The 18,066-nt window shown below is 51.6% G+C and overlaps 1 protein-coding gene across 2 annotated transcripts in view; it reads left to right on the forward strand.

Annotated features, from left to right (window-relative positions):
* Window positions 1-1,579: 1,579 nt before the first annotated feature.
* Window positions 1,580-18,066, forward strand: part of Hk1 (hexokinase 1) — a 65,532-nt gene continuing 49,045 nt past the window's right edge. The window contains exon 1 of one of the 2 annotated variants that reach the window (XM_021660975.2): window positions 1,580-1,991. In XM_021660975.2, coding sequence (XP_021516650.1) covers window positions 1,929-1,991 — 63 coding nt within the window. In that variant the 5' untranslated portion in view covers window positions 1,580-1,928. Of the gene's footprint in view, window positions 1,992-2,385; window positions 2,405-18,066 lie in introns of those variants that run through there. The other variant, XM_060369461.1, reaches the window with a different exon arrangement.

The following is an 18,066-nucleotide window of genomic DNA, read 5'->3' on the forward strand; positions in this document are numbered from 1 at the left end:
GGACACAATAGAACGGACTTGTCGGGGTGAGGCCAGTGGGAAGAAGCCCTGCTTTGGCCAGGGGCGAGGGGAGATACATTGACAGAGCAGGGTCAGCTACCAGGGGCCAAACGCATTTAAACTGGCTCCATCAGGGAGGAAGAGGGCCCGGAAGGGACTGTGGGTAGGGGCATGACATAATTAGGTTGCTTTGAAGTGGGATTAGTGTGGCCTGCAGCTCAGAATGGCTTGAATGGCGGGTAGCCAACAACCAGAAAGATGGCTCAAATGTTCTTGTAATATTTCTGGCTAGCAAGGAGGAAATCTGGGGCCAGGGAGGTGCTGGGAGCAGCAGTGGGTCTGACCTAGAGATGTGTGTCGGGAAATAATGTGAAGCCTTGGTGCCTGGCTGTGTGTATGCAGGCAAAGGTTCTATTAGGAAAAATAATTCAAATATAATTGTTAGCGACCACTCTCCCTCCAGACCGACATACAGGTGACATGCCCCCAAACTTTAACTTAAGCCTCCTGAGCCCATTTATTGTGTTAGACACAGGTGTTTATGCCGTTTCACAAAAACCACAGGGCGCTGCCATCAGGAGCAACAGCTCCATCTTATGGGTAAAGAAAGAGACTCTGAGAGGTGACCCCGGAGCACATCTGCACCTGTCCTAAGGCAGGGTGGCTCCTCCTTTTCAGCGGGTGGTGGCTGTGAGGGCCTTGGAGTACTTGAAGGCACACTTGAGGGGAAGGTATCTTTGCCCGGATGCATGCCAGGCCTAGCCAGGGGCTCCAGGCACCCAGGTGTGTGGGGTAGAAGTTGGACTCCCATAGACACCTCAGGGCGCCGTATGTTGCAGTCCTGGCCTCGGGAACAGGGCCTGCAAGAGCAGCTTAATAAGAGAAGCTGCATACAAACTGCGAGGTCATCAGCGTTGAAAATAAGCAAACCCAGCTCCCTACCCCTGAACAGCAGCTGTATAGCCTCAGGTTCCTCACCTGTGAAATCAGAGTGGCAGTCACACGCCTGTATGCCTGAGTTCTTACACGCCATACGGTACAAACACGACTTCCCCTCAATCTCCAACCTGAACAGTACCCCTAACCTCTTAGGGCCTGGATGCTCAAGACCCAGAGACGTCTGGGAGGATGGGGACAGGTTGGGGCCTATGGCCCAAACTCGACCCTGGCGGTGGGAGTAGGGCAAGAGCTTTTACGTGGAGCCAAAGGGAGCGCGGTTTGGGCTTATCAATGTGAAAACCTGCCAATTTGGGATGTAGGCCTGGTGGGCCACGGTGGGGAGCCGTGCATCATCTAGGTCCTGGCTCCTCTAGGGCGGGCAGGCACAGGGACCCAGTGCAAGATCATCCAAGCAGCCTGGCTTCAGCTTCCGCTTGCTTTCCACGCCCACTTGTGTGCTTCCCCAGCAGTGGGGATGGGGGGGGGGTGCGGCGAGCCCTAATCCCCGAGGAAGGGGTGTGGCCCCGCTCATGTTCTCCAGTCTGGGGCAACGCTCCGGGGTCTATCCTCTGGTCCCCTCCAGATGATGTTCCACACTCACTCGCTCAGGCGTGGCACTGTGCCACCACGCGTGACCCTGCGCTCCTTACGTGGGGGACGTGCAGGGAGCAGCCTTCTTTCCGGCTGGCGCGGGAGGGAGCGGCCGTCACTCTCCCGCTCTGGCTGGGAAGCACCAGCCTAGAGCTGCAGAGGCGCCGTGCAGCCAATGGGGACTGAGGAAGTGGGCCGGCTGGCGGCTGTCACCCTCCCCGGGACGGGAGCTCGGAGGTCTGGAGCGCGCAGGCTGATGCCCCGCCCGGAGACTGAGGGGAGGAGCCAAGGGAGGAGGAGGAGGAGTCGCCGATCCAGCACAGGAGGACCACTGCTCACCAGGGCTACCGAGGAGCCGCTGGCCCCACACCTGCTTCCCCGCATCCCAGACCGCCAGCATGATCGCTGCGCAGCTCTTGGCTTATTACTTCACCGAGCTGAAGGATGACCAAGTCAAAAAGGTGAGCCCTGCGGGTGCCACCCTGGCCACAGCCTTGCATTCCCCGCATCCGCTCGCCACCGCCTGCATCCTCCCCCGGCCTCTCCCAGGCAGCATCTGGTTGGACTACAGAGTGCGGGCGACAGGCCTCGTGCTGGGATTCACCGGGGCATTGTCGTCATGCGAGCATGCGTATGCTTTGAGGAGCTGGGCGGCTGGCTGAGGACCCCCTCTCCCCAACCCCGGCACCCTGCTAAGGTTGGATTGCATACTGCAGTGTCCTTGAAAAGGACCAGGGATGTCAGATGGATACCCACGCAGTGACGGGCTGGGACCTGGCTGGGTGGGGACCAGCGGGCCTGTCTGTAGGGCCTGTTTGGAAAGGTCCATGCGCCGTGGGCGGGGAAGGTGTGATCACCGAGATACGCTGGGGAGGTGAGTGAGCAGCTGGTGGGGGTGCTGGCTCAAAGCCAGGCATCCCATATTTGGGGTTCCCGTTTGGAGAACGTGATGCTGTCCTGAAACTGTCACTGGGCTCCCCCAGCTGTTGCAGCTGCTCCTTAATCTGAGGACGGGTTGACCCGCCTGGCTTTCCGGTGTGGGGAGGAGAGCAGAGGCCACCGGAAACTTTGCTCATAGGCCTCAGGTCTGGAACCGCATGTCTGAATGGAATTTTTTATTCCTCTAAAGATGTTATTTCCAGGCATTCTCAGCCCCGGAGCTCAAATAAGACACTTTAGTCACTTGAAGGGCTTGGAGGGGTTGGCATGTGTTGCTTGTGACATGAGTGTTCTTGCATATGAACGCTGGAATCTAGGGGTGATGTATGCCCAGTGTAAAGTGCTTTCTGCTGGTGGGTCTTAAAGATGTATCTCACTTTTCTGCTACCTTAGACGGGATGTTTTCCTAAAACTAGCTTGAGAGAGTAGGGGAAACACATTTTTATTAGTGGGTGATATTATCATCAACCGGACTCTGATATTCAGACAGGAATAATATCTACAAGCCACAGGCAGAGGTGACTAGAGGCTGACCTTTTCCACGTGAGCCTTTCTCATCTGGCACCCTAGGAAATAGTCCTACTGAGGATCGTGACCTCCTGAAGGACACACTGCTAGTTAGAGGTGGAGCCAGGGCGGGGCTCGACCTCCCTCCACCCAAGAACTTGCCAGGGACTCCTGGATGTCAGCTGAAGGGGAGGTGCTGCTCACGTCCTGGCTCCCTGGAGAAGGGGAGTTAGGGATAGACTTGCAAACTGGTCACAAGCCGGGGTCATCAAAACTCAGGATGCACATCCCCCCCCCCAACCTGACCTCAGAGAGCTATGCATGAGCACCTGTAATTCCTGAGCTGCTTTCACGGTGGTGTACATTGCTGATGCTTATCCCAGGATGGAAAGGGAAGACGGAAGTCCTAGCAAGGCAGAGCGTGTGAAGAATAAGCCTCCTGAATCTAGAGTTCTCAGCCCTCCTACTCGTGATACCCTCTGTGGCTCAGGCGTGCAGATCCAGGGGAGAAGGCCCGATGACCTTGTAAACTAAGCTTCCAGCATCACACCCACGGGCACCTGTGTGGCTGCCGGCTGCCGGGCTGCTCCATTATATGGTGCTGAGTGGCCTCCAGTGGCTGAGTTGGACTTCGGGTTGGACTGCAGCTAGTGGCCCGACTCACATTCTGTCACACTATCTACCAGGCCCCTGGAGGTATTCTGACTCAAATGGTGCCTAACTAATGCCGTCCTCACTCGGATAGGCCCCCTCCCCCACCTCCTATCCCAGGGCCTTGCTGGAGGAAGGTCCTGAGGTGAAACTTTCACCTTGTTTCTGTAGGAGCTCTTTAAGAACAAGAACTCCTGGGGTCCTGTGGAAGCCTTTAATCCCTCATTTGGGAGGCCGAGGAGAGGCAGGCAGATCTCCATGTGCTAGTTCAAGGCCAGCCTGGTCCACAGAGTAAGTTCTAGGAAGGCAGGACTACACAGAGAAACCCTGTCTCAAACAAACAAAACTTCTCACAATAAACACAAAAAGCTGAAAGCCTAAAAACACAACAAAACAAAACAAAACAAAAAATCACACCCCAAAATGAAACAACAAACAAAGCATCAACAACAAACCCCCTGGAGCTCCCTCTCACACCTCACTCAGACCTTCATGTACTTCTCAGGCTTCTTCTAGGGAATCAGCTCCACCTGTGTGGCCGGCTGCCGATTGTGGGTGTGGTCCACAGGAGGATCCCTGGGCGCATAGTGGTCACTGGCGTGGATGAGTCAGTGTCCGCCACCGCTGAGTGTACCTCTAGGGCTCACTATTTTTGTTAGCTGCCTGCCCTTCCCAGCCCACTGCTGGTAGGAGAAAGACTGGTCGGGAGTACAGGTCTCCAAATCTTGCTCTTTTTTGTGGGGCTGGGCCCTGTGTGCTACCCTAAAGGGAACCCACTGGAGACTCTCCCAGTGTGGGCAGCCATGATGATTCAGCCCTCCAGCCTTAGGGAGCCTGTGGGGCTCTGAAGACAGCCTTGGTGCGGTCTGGTAATTTACAGGACGTTGCTCTCTGCTAAGAGGAAGGAAGTTGGATCTTGCTGGGGAAGGTTTTCAGGGTTGCCCAGAATACAAAAACACCCAAGAGAGGGTTTTATTTCCCTCCACTGCTTGGGAGGCATCGGTTATCCAGCCTTGAGACTGTGTCCTGGGTGGGAATGAATGAAGCATCTGACTTCTCAGTTCGCAGCCCTGGGCTCCAGGCTGCTTCTGCATAGTGTAGGTTAAAGTGTGCTATGAGAAGGGTGACCTGATGGGAGAAGCATAAAGCACACATTTTCTTCCACTGGTCTGTTTTTGAGAGGAAGAACTGCGCATGTGTGCTTGTGACCACTTCCATTCATCAGAATGCCAGACATCCTCTAGTTCTGCAGGCTGTAGGGGCAGGGGTGGGGTGGGGTGGGGGGGTGAGGGGTGTGGCTTTAACCTCCAAGTGGCTTTTTAGGTGGCCTTGCCTTGCTCTGCCTCCTCCATTGTGTGTCCCAGTGAGGGGCCTGGAGGGTGGAGGATTTCGTCGTTTGCTGTTTAGACAGGCAAATGAAGGGCCTGAGAGATGCTCAGTGGTTGAGATTGCCTGCTGTTCTCTCAGAGCTCCTGAGCTCAGTTCCCACAGCCTTATCAGGTGGCTCACAACCACCTGTTAGCTCCAGCCCCATAAGGAGCCTACCTCTGGGCTCCTGGGGTAGAGCACACAGACATAATTTAGAAGAGACCATATATGGCGTGTTTTCAGTCTTGGCGCTTGAGAGGCAGCGGTGGTAGGTAGAGGAAAAATAGTAATATAAAAAGAAAGGTGGAGCCGGGAGTATCAGAAATGGCTGTACAGGAGTAGGTGTCCTCCCACGCCTTGCCAGAGCAGCAAGCAGCAAACACGGTGGCCTTCTGGGTGGATCTCCATAGCTCTACATAATCTGCACTGATAGGGAACAAACAGGTATGATTTGTCCAGTGGCCCTGCCCCCGGAAGGCCAGGTAGAGCAATTAAAAGGCCTTTTAATTGATAAGCAAATGGACTTCATTTCCTCAGAGGCTGGCTGTTACAGCTATGGAGGAAGGAAAGGAGGAGGAAGGCATTAAAAATGGGGCTGACTGCTGTAACCCCAAGATGAGGCAGGATGAAACTGGAAGAGTGCTAGTCTCAAAGCCATTCTGTTCTTTACTGCTTAGAGAGGTGAGTTAGGAAGTCATGAACACTGGACGCGTGAGATGACTCGGGCTAAAGTGCTCACTTTGCAAGCCTGGGGACCTGAGTTCTATCCCTGGACACGGTTGAGAACCAACTCTCACAGGTTGTTCCGTCACTTCGACAAAAACGCGCCAGCACTCAAACCAATAATAATGTCAATACATTGAATTTTAAAAAAAGAAAATTATGAAAATTGTCTTGTACACATTTCAGCCTGGTGTTGCACGCCCAGCCAGGGAAGGCCTCATTGTCGAGTGCCTGACCCCTCGCCCATAGGTGCTGTAGGTTTCTCCCCTAGAGCGGTGATCCCATCATTCATGGGATTATGAGGAGCAGCTGGCCCCATGTGGTGCCTCCTCGCCTGACCACAGAGTGAGGTGCTACCACCCACACTCCTGCTGTTCTGGGGGGTGGGAACGGCGAATCATGGACAGCCTTCTCCTTGAAAGACACTGCGTGGCGGGATGGCCTGCACGTGTGCCCTTGTGTCTGTACCCAGGGTTTCCTGGCTGATGGAGTTAGTCTCTGGAGCCAGCTCCTCATTACCTGAGGAAGAACTGCAGCGGAGAGGCAGCCATTCCCTTGCATCTGTGGGCAGGAATTAGCCAAACCACTGACTCTTGCCCCTTGACTCCAGGTCCAGGGCTGTGTAAGCCTAGGTCTATGTGTTAACCTGAGGAAGGGTGGACATTGGTCTGTCTGGGGAAGGAAGGATAGATGCCCACCACCTTCCAGCCTAATGAACCACACCAGTGGTGTCTGAGGAAGGCATTTACTAAGTTATGTTCATCATATCTAATCTTAAGTAAAAGTGTTTTGTTGTTGTTGTTGTTTGTTTGTTGGTTGGTTTTTTGAGTCAGGGTTTCTCTGTGTAGCCCTGGCTGTCTTGGACTCGCTGGCCTGTAGACCAGCCTGGCCTTGAACTCGCAGAGATCTGCCTGCCTCTGCCTCCTGAGTGCTGGGACAAGGCGTGCGCCACTACCGCCCAGCCAGTAAAAGCAGTTTTAAACAGTGATAAATTTTTATTTCTGGAAATGACATTGGCTTCTGATGAGCTGAAAAACAGCTTATTAAACGCTTTGAAAGGTGGAGTCTGGTGAACAGCAACCGCTTTGTGGTTTGAGTTCTTTGTTTTAATGGCTTCTTGGCTCCGAGTGTCCTGAAATACCTTGTGTCGTATGAGATGTCACTTAACTATAACTGAGACTATACCGGAAGTATTGCAAAGGTAAATGTACCATGTGTATATGCGTTCACTTGGTCTTTCAGAAACCCGGGAGAGGCCCGTGGCTTAGAAGTGGAGCCTCTCCCTGCCATGTTGCTAGATCCTCAGTTCAGTTCCCTATCACTGCCAAGCTACAAATTGTTTAGCCAGGCTGCAGGAGAGCAGGAGGCACTGCATCTGTGCTCCTAAGCCACCATGTCTTTCAGGCAGTCCTGTGTGCTGCAAGAAGGGCTTTTAGTTCGGACTCAGAAACTGGGGCTGTTCCCCACACGCCAGAGACAAGTGTTACCCACCTGACAGGCTGCAAGAAAATTCTGAATGGAATCCAGAAGGCTCTTGCTCTTTCTCCTTCTTTTAGGATAAAAACTCGTGGTTGTCTATTTTAATGGCTTACCTTGGAACTGTATCTTAATTCCCTGTCCTCTCATATAAAAGTGTAAATTAGTTCTACTAGGAAGTATTTGAGGCGCATTAAAAATACTGAGGCTCACGTGACTTAACGTACATGTACGAACCCTTCAACTCGACAAGTCAGACACAGTTGGATCCCATTCTTTCCTTTTCTCTCGAGAGTCTGTCTCCTGTCTGAATGTATTATTTCTTTTTTTTATAAATTATTTTTATTTTATGTGTATGAGTGTTTTTGCCTGAATTGTGTACACTGTGTGCTTGGTGCCAGAGACAACCAGAAGATCCCTTGGCACTGGTGTTCCAGGTGTTATGAGCTGCCATGAACATGCTGGGAACAGGACCTGCGCATGCTCTTAACCATGCATCCATCTCCAGCCCCCCTGTTTTTCCTTCCATTTTATTGTGTGTATGAATGTTTTGTCTGCATGTGTACACCACATTGGTACAGTGCCTGCAGGGGTCAGAAGAGGGAGTTAGAACCCCTAGGAGCTGGAGTTACAGGCAGTTAGTTGTGAGCTACCATGTAGATGCCAAGACCAGAACCTGGGTCACTGGGCCATCTCTCTAGCCGCCCCCCCCACCACCATGTGTTTGTGAGTTTCTGTGTGTGTGTGTGTGTGTGTATGTGTGTGTTAGGGTGCCCAAGGAGGCCAGAAGAAGAGGGTGTTAGGGGACCCCTGGAGCTGGAGTTACAGGTGGTTGTGATTTGTCCAGTTTGGGTGCTGGGAACCATATTCATGTTTTCTGGAGGAGAAGCAGTAAGTGCTCTTACTGCTGAGCCGCCTCTCCAGCCCCACCTTCCTGAACTTGGTATTTGTCTTTTCTGCATGTGCTTTTACATTTGTCCCGAATGCATCCATGTACGGCGTCGTGTGCTGAAATGCACTTGTGCCACCTGAATTCAAGCAGTGCCTGGGGCTTTGCTTTGAACGGTTTTGCGTGTTTATAAGTGGGGCTCTGCCATACGTACCCTGACAAATTCTCTCCAACTCCGCCTTCTGCTGTGAGGCAGTTTTTTCATGTTGCTCGGTGGGTTTGCTTCATTTCAACAGCTACGTGTTCATACAGGGTGTGCTTCTCTTCTGCTCAGCCAGACATTCTTTCGACAGGTGTTTGAGCTTCTAGTTTTTCAGAGAATAGTGTCTGCATGAGCCTCTTTCAGCTCCTTAAGCTCCTGAGCAGGGTTCTGTAGACTCTAAGCTGCCCTGTGGCCTCCTCTACCTTACCGTTTGCCAGATCTGCCAAGTTGTTGGCCCTGATGGTCATTCCCTGTCTCACTCCCATCAGAATGTGGGCATTCCCTGGTCATGCCAACCCTTGAAACTGTCAAACCTCTACTGATAACTTTAGTGTTTGGGTTTTTTTTAACGTTACATTTAGTTGATTAACTTCCTTGTGTTTGTGTGCCCCGGCTCAGGCTGTCAGGTTGCATGGCGAGCACTTTTACCTATGGAACCTTCTCGAGGTCCTTGGTCCTTTATGTGTTTGTAGCAGTGCACGTCAAGTCACTTCCATCATGGCTCGGCTCTGGAGCCTGTGGTAGAAATTAGCCTGTTTCCTGATTTATCTTATCACATGGTCTCAGCCAGTGAACTTGACCACTCGAGGTGTGAGTTGTGCGAGCCCCACCCCTCTCACCCCCAAGTCCCCATGGCTCCTTGTCGGCTGAAGCTAAGCTTTTTATAAGGGTCTGGGTGGCTGTGGCGCCCTCCATCTCTGTGGATCGGCCCACGGCAGAGTAGGCTTATCTTTCTCCTAACCTTGCCCAGCCCTATTCAGACACCACTTAAGCCAACAGCCTCTCTCTGGCTATCTTTCCGTAAAAGGAGACGGTGGATGTGCCCTGCGCTTCAGGGAAAACTTACTGGTGAAGCTTGAGGCCCAGCCCTTTGCAAACAGTAACTGAGCCAGCCGGGCGCAGGCAGGAAATGTCAGCGCAGGCTCAGTTCAGTCCCCGCTGACTCTAGGCTCCAGGCTCCGGAATCTAACACCGAGGGGACCTCCCTCTGGGATGGAGGTGGCGGGAGTCTGGTGGGGTGTGGGGGAGTCGCGCTGTGCCTGCTACATGCTGTCTTTTTCTTTGCGTGTTTTGTGTGTGTGTGTGTGTGTGTATGTATGCGTGTTTGCATGCCTGCAGGTGCATGTGTGTTCATGGTATGTGTGTATAGGCCAGAAGTTGTGTCATCCTCAGCCGTTCTCTTGTTCTCTGAGACAATCTCTCGCTGAACCTGGAGCTCACTAGTTTGGCTGGATTGGCTGGGGCCACCTGTCTCTGCCCTTCACCTGCTCCCTCAGTGTTGGAGTTACAGACATGTGCTGCTGTGCCCAACTTTTATGTGGGAGCCAGGGTTCAAACTCAGGTCTTCATGCTTGTTCACCACGTGCTTTACAGTCAGAGCCATCTCCCAGCCTTGATTTTTTTTTTTTCTTTAAAGATATGAATTCTCTATGTAATTCTAGCTAGCCTGGAATTATGTAGTTCAGCCTGGCCTTGAACTCATGATCCTCCAGGCTCAACCTTCCAAGGGCTGGGATAATAGATTTGCACCACCTCTGTTGTCTTGGCTTCGGAGATGGCATCTGGTAGCATTTACTGGGGTTTTGATAACCCATTGCTCTCTTTTTTGTTTGTCCGTTTGTCAGTTGATTGGCACTTGGGATAGTTTCCCTTTTAGCTGTCATTTGAATGTCACAGTGAACATCATGCACACAATTTTCACTTCTGTGTGTCTCTTGTCTACGTATGCAGGGAAAGCATTTGTTGTGAGACCCTGGGGGGAAGGTCACCTCCATGTAGAAATGAGGAAACCTAGGAGCCCCCCCCCAAGTGCTGAAGCTCCTTGTTAAGGGAAAGAGTGTCACCAGCGACAGATTCCCCTGACTCAGAAACCCATGTCCTATCTCTGAATTGCAACCCAATAACTCTCACGTGGCAGCTTCGGGAAAAACCACAGGAAGGGAGGATGTGTGGGGAGAGGGCTGACGGGCCACCTGACTGAAATAACGGAATGAACTAATGGCAAGACGAAGGTATATATGACTAAGTGCAGCTTTATTGGAAGCATGGGGGAGGGGACGAGAAAGAGAGAAGAGGAGAGAGGAGACTGAGACAGATGTCTGGATTGTATAGTGAAGAGCCTCTGGGAGAACTGTATAGTGAAGAGCCTCTGGGAGAAGGGAGGCCCCAGCCCTGGGCAGAGGACAGGGTATGCCAGCCACGTGCTACAACAGGTAGGAACCTAGGGATGCCCGAAACCAAACACCACCCAGGTCCAACACTCCCCAACACCAGCTCCACTGTCTACCTTGTGCTTGTGTGTGCTATGCTGTCACCACTCCCACTTCCCCCTCTGCCACCCATTGCTCAGAGCTGAAGGGTGCCGTCCGTCCGGAAGGGAAACTGATCCCGTAGTTTCATGCAATGCTGAGGATTTGTGAATGACCACTGTTGACCTTCCCCTGGTAGTGCAGTAAGCCTCCACCACCGAGGCCACCAGTGGCTTGTCTTCAGCAGCTGGCCCCAGACCTCCTTTCCCCACGGCCCCAGTGCCTCCCAGGACCCCGTCCAGACTGGTCTGATGAGTGGAGTGGAAGACCCAGGCCACCACTATAATAAGGACACACTTCCGCTTGGCAAGGCTTTGTTCCGTTTTCAAAATACTTGATTAAGCGAAGTGCTTGGCTTAGTCGAGTCCTTCCAGTGAGCTTAAAAGTAGGTGTTTCTTCCAGAATTTTACGTGAGGTGTGGATGAGGTCCTAGAAGTAGACTCAATGTGATCCTGGTGGCCAGAAATCAGTCAGGCCAGTGTGGGGACACAGGCATCCTTGACACCATGGGGGGCTCTCTCACTGTGAATACAGAACCAGGACTGTAATTCAGGACTGTAGGCCCCCAGAGCCACTGATGGGGACAGGGCAAGCTGTCCCAAAATATGGCCCGAAAGCACAAGGGACTTTTTTGACATTCTACTGAGACGAGATACACCCTCGCCATACAGAGGGACTGAGCAGACAAGCCTCTAATTTGTCTTATTCCCCCTAATTCGTTGATGTTGAGTTTTTCTGTGTAGCTTGGGTTGTGCACTGGGATTGCGGGCCTGTGCCATGGCACCCAGCTCAAAGATTCCCATGTGATGAGGAAGCCGAGTCTTTAGAAACAAGAACATGGGCACATTAACCTTCCATAATTACATGGCTTTCAGCGTGGCCATTACATAGCTCCCAGTGCAAGGGAAAACTGCAGGCTTCCCAGACAGAGAAATTGTCCTCAGCTCCCAGGGCAACACAGGCAAACAGCAACAAACTCAGCTGCCTTCCCTTGTTCCTCACAACCCTTGCCGGGAAGACTCAAATAATACCCTGAGATCAGGCCCAAGGTCACTGACAGTGACCTTGGCACCCATATTAACAAGGGCTGGTGGGGAGAGTGGTCAAGATCATGCCCAGGAAAAAAACAAAACAGTCACATTGAACCAACTGAAAATACAGGCGGCTGCATGCCCTCTGGGGAAAGGCAGCGTCCCTGGAATGCGGTGGGGCCGGAACAGCAGGCTCAATCCTTACTTCCTGTGGCTAGCTGGGGAGGGAACCAGCCTTAGCCTCCCAGTCTCCAGCGTCCTAGGCTCCAAAGACAAAGGTGACACCTGCACTGTGGACGGTTTTCTCTCTCTCAGGCGACTAGGCCAGAAATGGAAAGCCCTGAGTCAGCCCTTGGGATGGGGGCCCCACGGAAACTCATTCCCATCTCCATGCATAAAATAGCAGTAGTGACGAATGGCTGACAACAGGGATGCCCCAGAGTATAGGCATTTCAGATACACTTCGTGGCTTTTATCTGAGCATTTGTCTAGGGAACCAGGACACTAGCTAGGGTCACGAGTACTCACTGGATTAGAGATCCAGGCAGATGTCGGCCAGGCTCCTGGCCTGGGGCCATGAACTCTAATTGCCTATGAGACCACTGCCCCTCACCTGGCTGCTTAAAGTGCCCTCAGGGGTGTTCTGACCGAGCCAGACTAACTCCAGGTATCTGTAGCATCTCTTAAGTTTTCCAAGCCAGTTCACAGTTGTTCTCCAGTTTGGTAGGTGGACAGGTAACGAGGCAGGAATCATTTGCCTCATGTGACAGATAAGGAAACTGAGGCCCGGAGAGCTTGATGGCCATCAAACAGCACTGTCAGCCTTGGTTTTCATATCCAGTTCCAGGCTACCAATGGAGCCGCAGAGATGGCTCTGTGCATAAGAGCAAATGTTACTTTTCCAGAGGACGGGTGGGGGTGGGGGTGGGGTTTAGTTCACAACCATCTATAATTAGTTGTAGGGCAGTGAGGCTCAGCCTGTGGGTCACGACCCCTTTGGGGTCGAAGGACCCTTTCACAGGGGTTGCAAATCAGATACCCTGCATGTCGGATATTCACATTACGAGTCTTAGTAGTAGTAAAAATTACCGTTATGAAACAGCAACGGGACAGTTTTGTGGTTGGGGGTCACCGCAGCATGAGGAACTGCACTAAAGGGCGCAGCGTTGGGAAGGTTGAGAACCACTGTCCCAGAGGTCTGTCACCGCCTGCCCTCTGTGAACGTGAGGTGCGTACATGGTACATGTAACAACCAGTCTGGTCGAACCATCGAGCCCCGGGTTCCCTGGGAGAATTTGTCTAAAAAAAAAGCAGAGGCTGACCTGGTGGCAAGTGCCTTTAATCCCCGGGAGGCGGAGGCAGGAGGATCTCTGAGTTCGAGGCCACGCCTGGTCTACAGTGTGAGTTCCAGGACAGCCAGGGCCACATAGAGAGAAACGCCCTTGACAAACAAGCACAGCAGAGATTTAAAAGGTAGAAAGACCTAACATTAACTTCTGGCATATGTCTGTGTGTGCATCCTTGTGAACATGAACACGTACACACACACACAACCAAACCAAAACAACAGCAGAAAGGGGGAAGTCTTTTTCCTCTTGAGCTGCAGATAGAGTGTGTGAGGAGTCTTTGGGGCTTAGTCCATGTTCACTGAGGCAGCAGGAATAGTCCTGATGAACAAGCATTGTGCTGGAGGGCTGTGTGTGTGTGAGCCTGGAGGAAGAGCTAAAATCTCTGTTTTGTAGTTTTGCCTTGGAGATACTTGAGGCCAGGTCTTTGAGGAACCTTCTACAGGGAATTCAGTTTCCGGACTCGTGCCCTCATATTCCGGTCCCTTAGTGACTTGCAGATTGCTCGGTACCCTCTTCCAGGAATATAAGAATCTGATTAGCTTTAGGGCTTGGTGTTCTGCTGGGCCTCAGCCAATTAAGAGAGATATAAGAAGAGACAGAAGGGGTTAGAAATGCTGAGAACTTGCAGAGGCTTAGGTGACGGGACAGAAGCGCTGGGCCGTTTGGGGAAAAGGAGACAGTAGGCCTTATCTAAACCAGCAAACCCTCGGAGACCTCCCTGGACTAGGCGTCGCCAGAGGCCTCCCGCCCAGCGGAGGAGCCACATCGTGGCACCAGCCTGAGGACTTGGGGACACTCAGAGGGTGGAAGACAAGGCACCTGTCCTCAGGTATCAGCAGTCCAGCGGAGGTGTGGAGCATGGACGCGTTCCCGTGATGTCAGGAAAGACACACCATGACCTGTCCACTGGGGCCAGCTGACTTCTCTATAGACGACACCTAAAGCTGGGGGGATGCTGAGGAGAGGGACGGCCGGCACGTGGGGCCGGGTGGATCATGGCACATCCTGTGCAAAAGGTGAGTCTGAAGGTGGCTTGGAGGAACAAGAAGCAGGGGTCCTTTGGCACGGTGTCGCCTGCCTGAATTTTAGGACTCAGACAAGCAGGCCTCTGTGAGTTCAAGGCCAGCTTGGTCTATGTAGTAGCAAGTTCCAGGCCAGCCAGAGCTCCATAGTGGGACCCTGTCTCACAAGAATAAAAGCCAGAACTCTCAGAGGCCAGTGGGTGGTGACTCTCCAGGAAGAAAGTCGATGGGCAGCGAACTGTCAGGGCAGGAGAGTACCGGTTATGTCTGCTCTAGAGACTCCGAAGTTTGCCATTGCGCCTCCCCCACCCCCAGCAGCTAACTCCACCCCTAGGCCCAGAAACTGGCTTCCACCAGTGGGGAAGATAGTTTCCTATGACCGCCACCTGCAGCAGTGAGGTGGGGCTGGCATCTGGGGCAGCCACGTGCAGGAGGAAGTAGAGGGGTTACCGGCCTGGCCCTGAGACGGCACCAACCACAGCAGAGGGTCTGCTGGGCCTTCCAGCTTTGCTTTGGCTTGAGAACGGCCCGGAAGGGAACTGGGTCTCCCGGAACCAGCTGCGGCGTGCTTTCTGTAGGCTCGGCAGCCACACTGCTTAGGGGCTGGCTGGAGTTGTGGCGCTAGGGCCACCTGCATCTCTTCATCTCGCGGGCCCCGGAAGCCCCCGTCCTGGCTCTTGAGATTAGCTGTGAATACTAACTAACATAATATAATATGTTATGTTAACATAATAACATAATATCCTAAGTAACATAATGTCGTTACTTAGGACATTATTAGATTTCTTTTTACAAAACCTTCTTTTTTTTAAAAGGAAAAAAAAAAAACAACAAACTTATTTATTATGTACACAGTGTTTTGTCTGCATGTATGCCTGAATGCCAGAAGAGAGCACCAGATCTCATAGATGGTTGTGAGCCACATGTGGTTGCTGGGAATTGAACTCAGGACCTCTAGAAGAACAGCCATGCTCTTAACCACTGAGCCATCTCCTCAGCTCCTCTTTTTTACTTTTTTTTTTTTTTTAAAGGAAAACTTGATTTCAGTTTTTCGAGCAAGAAATTTGTTTTGTTTTTGTTTTTGAGACAGGGTCTTACCATCTTTGGCTGTCTCAGAACTCACTATGTAGACCAGGCTGCACACAGGGATCCTCCTGCCTCTGCCTTGTGAGTGAGTGCTGGGAGCAAAGGCGTGCACCACACGGCTCTCAAGCATGAACTTCGCAGATGGCCTCGAGCTGCAATGTCAGAGGTTGGACCCGCCTGGTTTAGAGGAGGAGCATAGGGCCTGGGGTCGGGAAGCCTCTCCGCACAGTTCTCTACCGTGGCCAGGTGAGGCGCCCTCTGACCTGCTCCTGTTCATTGGAATTGACGCGCTGTGTTCCTCAGACAGCGTGGTGCGCAGCAGCTTATGAAACGGCTTGCACACCTTTGTAGAAGAACGCCACTGAATATACCCATGGGGTAGAGAGAGGGAAGGACAGGAAGGCTGAGGGGCTGCCAGGAACATGAAGCCAAGAGGGACGTGTGAGTTGGCACCATCCAGTCCTTGTCCCGTGTTCAGCCAGCCCGGCTCCCTGACCCAGCTCCAGGGTGGCTCAGGGAGGTTTTAGAGGCAGTTCACAGAGAGAGGAAGGTGGGGTTAGGGAGCTGGTGTTACCATGTATTTCCTGTTTTATTCATTTTTTTAAATTTTTTTTCACAATTTATTCATTTCTACTGAAGCCCCCTCCCTCAACTCCTCCCAGTCCCACCCTCCCTCCCTCTTCCCCTCCCTTTCCCCTAGTCCACAAAATTTAAAAGCCATTATCCGTATGTTTTTTTTTTTTTTTTTTTTTTTTTTGCACAGGTGGGAAAGCAGGGATGTCTTGGGGTGGGAGAGAACTCACACTTTTTACTTTGGTGTACAAGAGTATATTTGACTAGTCTGAAAAATAAGTACATATTATTGTTTTGTTTTGCTTTTTTTTTTTTTTTTTTCTGTCTGGTTGAGAGAGAGTCTTGTGTAGCCCAGGCTGGCCTTGAACTCAGTGTAGCCAAGGATGACCTTGAACTTCTTATTTTCATACCTCAGCCTCCAGAGTGCTGGGATGACATGAGGTGCCCAGCACCTTGTCACTGCCTTTTCAATTAACTAATTAATTGATTGATTGATTAATGATTAATTAATCGCATCCCAACCTGCCCCTCCTCCACTTCCCTTTTAAAGGGACAGGCCTCCCATGGCTATCAGCCAACCATGGGAAGTTGCAGGCAGACCAGATGCCCCCTCTCCTACTAAGGCTAAATGAGGTGACCCAGTAGGAGGAATGGGTCCCCAAGGCAGAGTCAGGGACAGCCCCGGCGCCCACTGTTAGGAATCCCACAGGAAGACCAAGCTACACAACTGTAACATATGTTCAGAGGGCCTACGTCAGTGTCTGTGGGCTCTCACGGGCCCAGGCTTGTTGATTCTGTGGGTTTTCCTGTGTATCTTTGTCCCCTCTGGTTCCTACAGTCCTGTTCTGCAGAATCCCCCCGTTCCACTTACTGTTTGCCTGTGGGTCTCTGCACCTGTTTCTGTCAGTTGCTGGGTGAAACCTCTCTGATGACAGTTGGGTTAGGCATCGATCCATGAGTATAGCAGAGTTTCATTAGGCATCATTTCATTGACTTTTTATTTTTAAGTCAGTCGTGCTTGGTTCTACCCTAGGTCTCTGGGCTAACCAGCCTCCGGGTCCTATTCCCCCCCCCCCAGGCAGTATCAAGGGTGGGCTCCATCTCATGGCATGAGTCTCAGTTTGGACCAGTCTTTGGTTGGCCACTGTACCTGGGATGTCTGTTCTGTTTTCCCTCCATAGTCCTACCTTGAGCCCTCCTTGTTACGTAGCTTCTCTGGGTCTGTGGTTATCCTTTACTTTATGGCTAAAGTGAGTACACACCATATTTGGCTTTCTGGGTCTGGGTTACTTCACTCAGGATGATATTTTTTGGTTCCATTCATTTGCCTGCAAATTTCATTATTTCCTTTTTTTTTTTAAGATTTAGTTTTATGTATTTTATTATTTTTATCTTTTATGTGCATTGGTGTTTTGCCTGCATTTATGTCCGTGTGAGGGTGTCAGATCTTGGCATTACACACAGTTGTGAGCTGCCATGTGGGTGCTAGGAATTGAATCCAGGTCCTCCGGAAGAGCAGTCAGTGCTCTTAACCACTGAGCCATCTCTCCAGCCCCGATTTCCTTGTTTTCAATAGCTGAATAATACTCCATTGTGTACATGTATCACATTTTCTTTATCCATTCTTTGGTTGAGGGACATCTAGGTTGTTTCTGGCTATTATGAGTAAAGCTGCTGTGAACATAGCTGAGCAATTGTCCTTGTGATATTGGTGGAGTGTCCTTTGGTTATATGCCCAGGAGTGGTATAGCCAGGTCTTGTAGATCAATTACCAATTTTCAGAGAAACTGCCATATTGATTTCCAAATTGGCTGTGCAAGTTTACACTCAGGCGACAAAACTGCAAGTCGTCTGGGGGATTTGGGCGGAGCCTCTCACTTGCCCCATTTGGGTTTCTGTTAGAGCTGGAAAGAAGCCTCAGATTGCTGGAGCACTTGCTGCTTTTGCAGAGCCGCAGCTCAGTTCCCAGCACCCACACGGTGGCTCCGAGGTCTGCAGTGACCCTGTGTCTCAGTCCCCCTGCACATATGTCGCTGACTTTAATGCTTTGCTCCCAGCTGCCCAGTTTTTCTCTATAACACGCCTTGCTTGGAAGTCTCAGTTTAGAGGCCGTCCTGGGCAGTTTCAGTCGTCTGTTGCTTTGCCTCATTCTTAATTTTTTTTAATCTCTGAGTCAGGGTCTCATGTAGCTCAGGCTGGCCTTGACCTCCCTATGTAGATGAGTGACCGTGGACATTTTAGAATGGTGCATGCCGTATGCATACGTTTGTGTGTGGGTGTGTGTACACATGTATACACGTGTGGAGGCCAGAGAACGACACGGGGCAGCTCCCTTCATCACTCTCCACCGT

This window comes from Meriones unguiculatus, chromosome 16 (assembly GCF_030254825.1).
Source record: "Meriones unguiculatus strain TT.TT164.6M chromosome 16, Bangor_MerUng_6.1, whole genome shotgun sequence".
Taxonomy (NCBI): Eukaryota; Metazoa; Chordata; class Mammalia; order Rodentia; family Muridae; genus Meriones; species Meriones unguiculatus.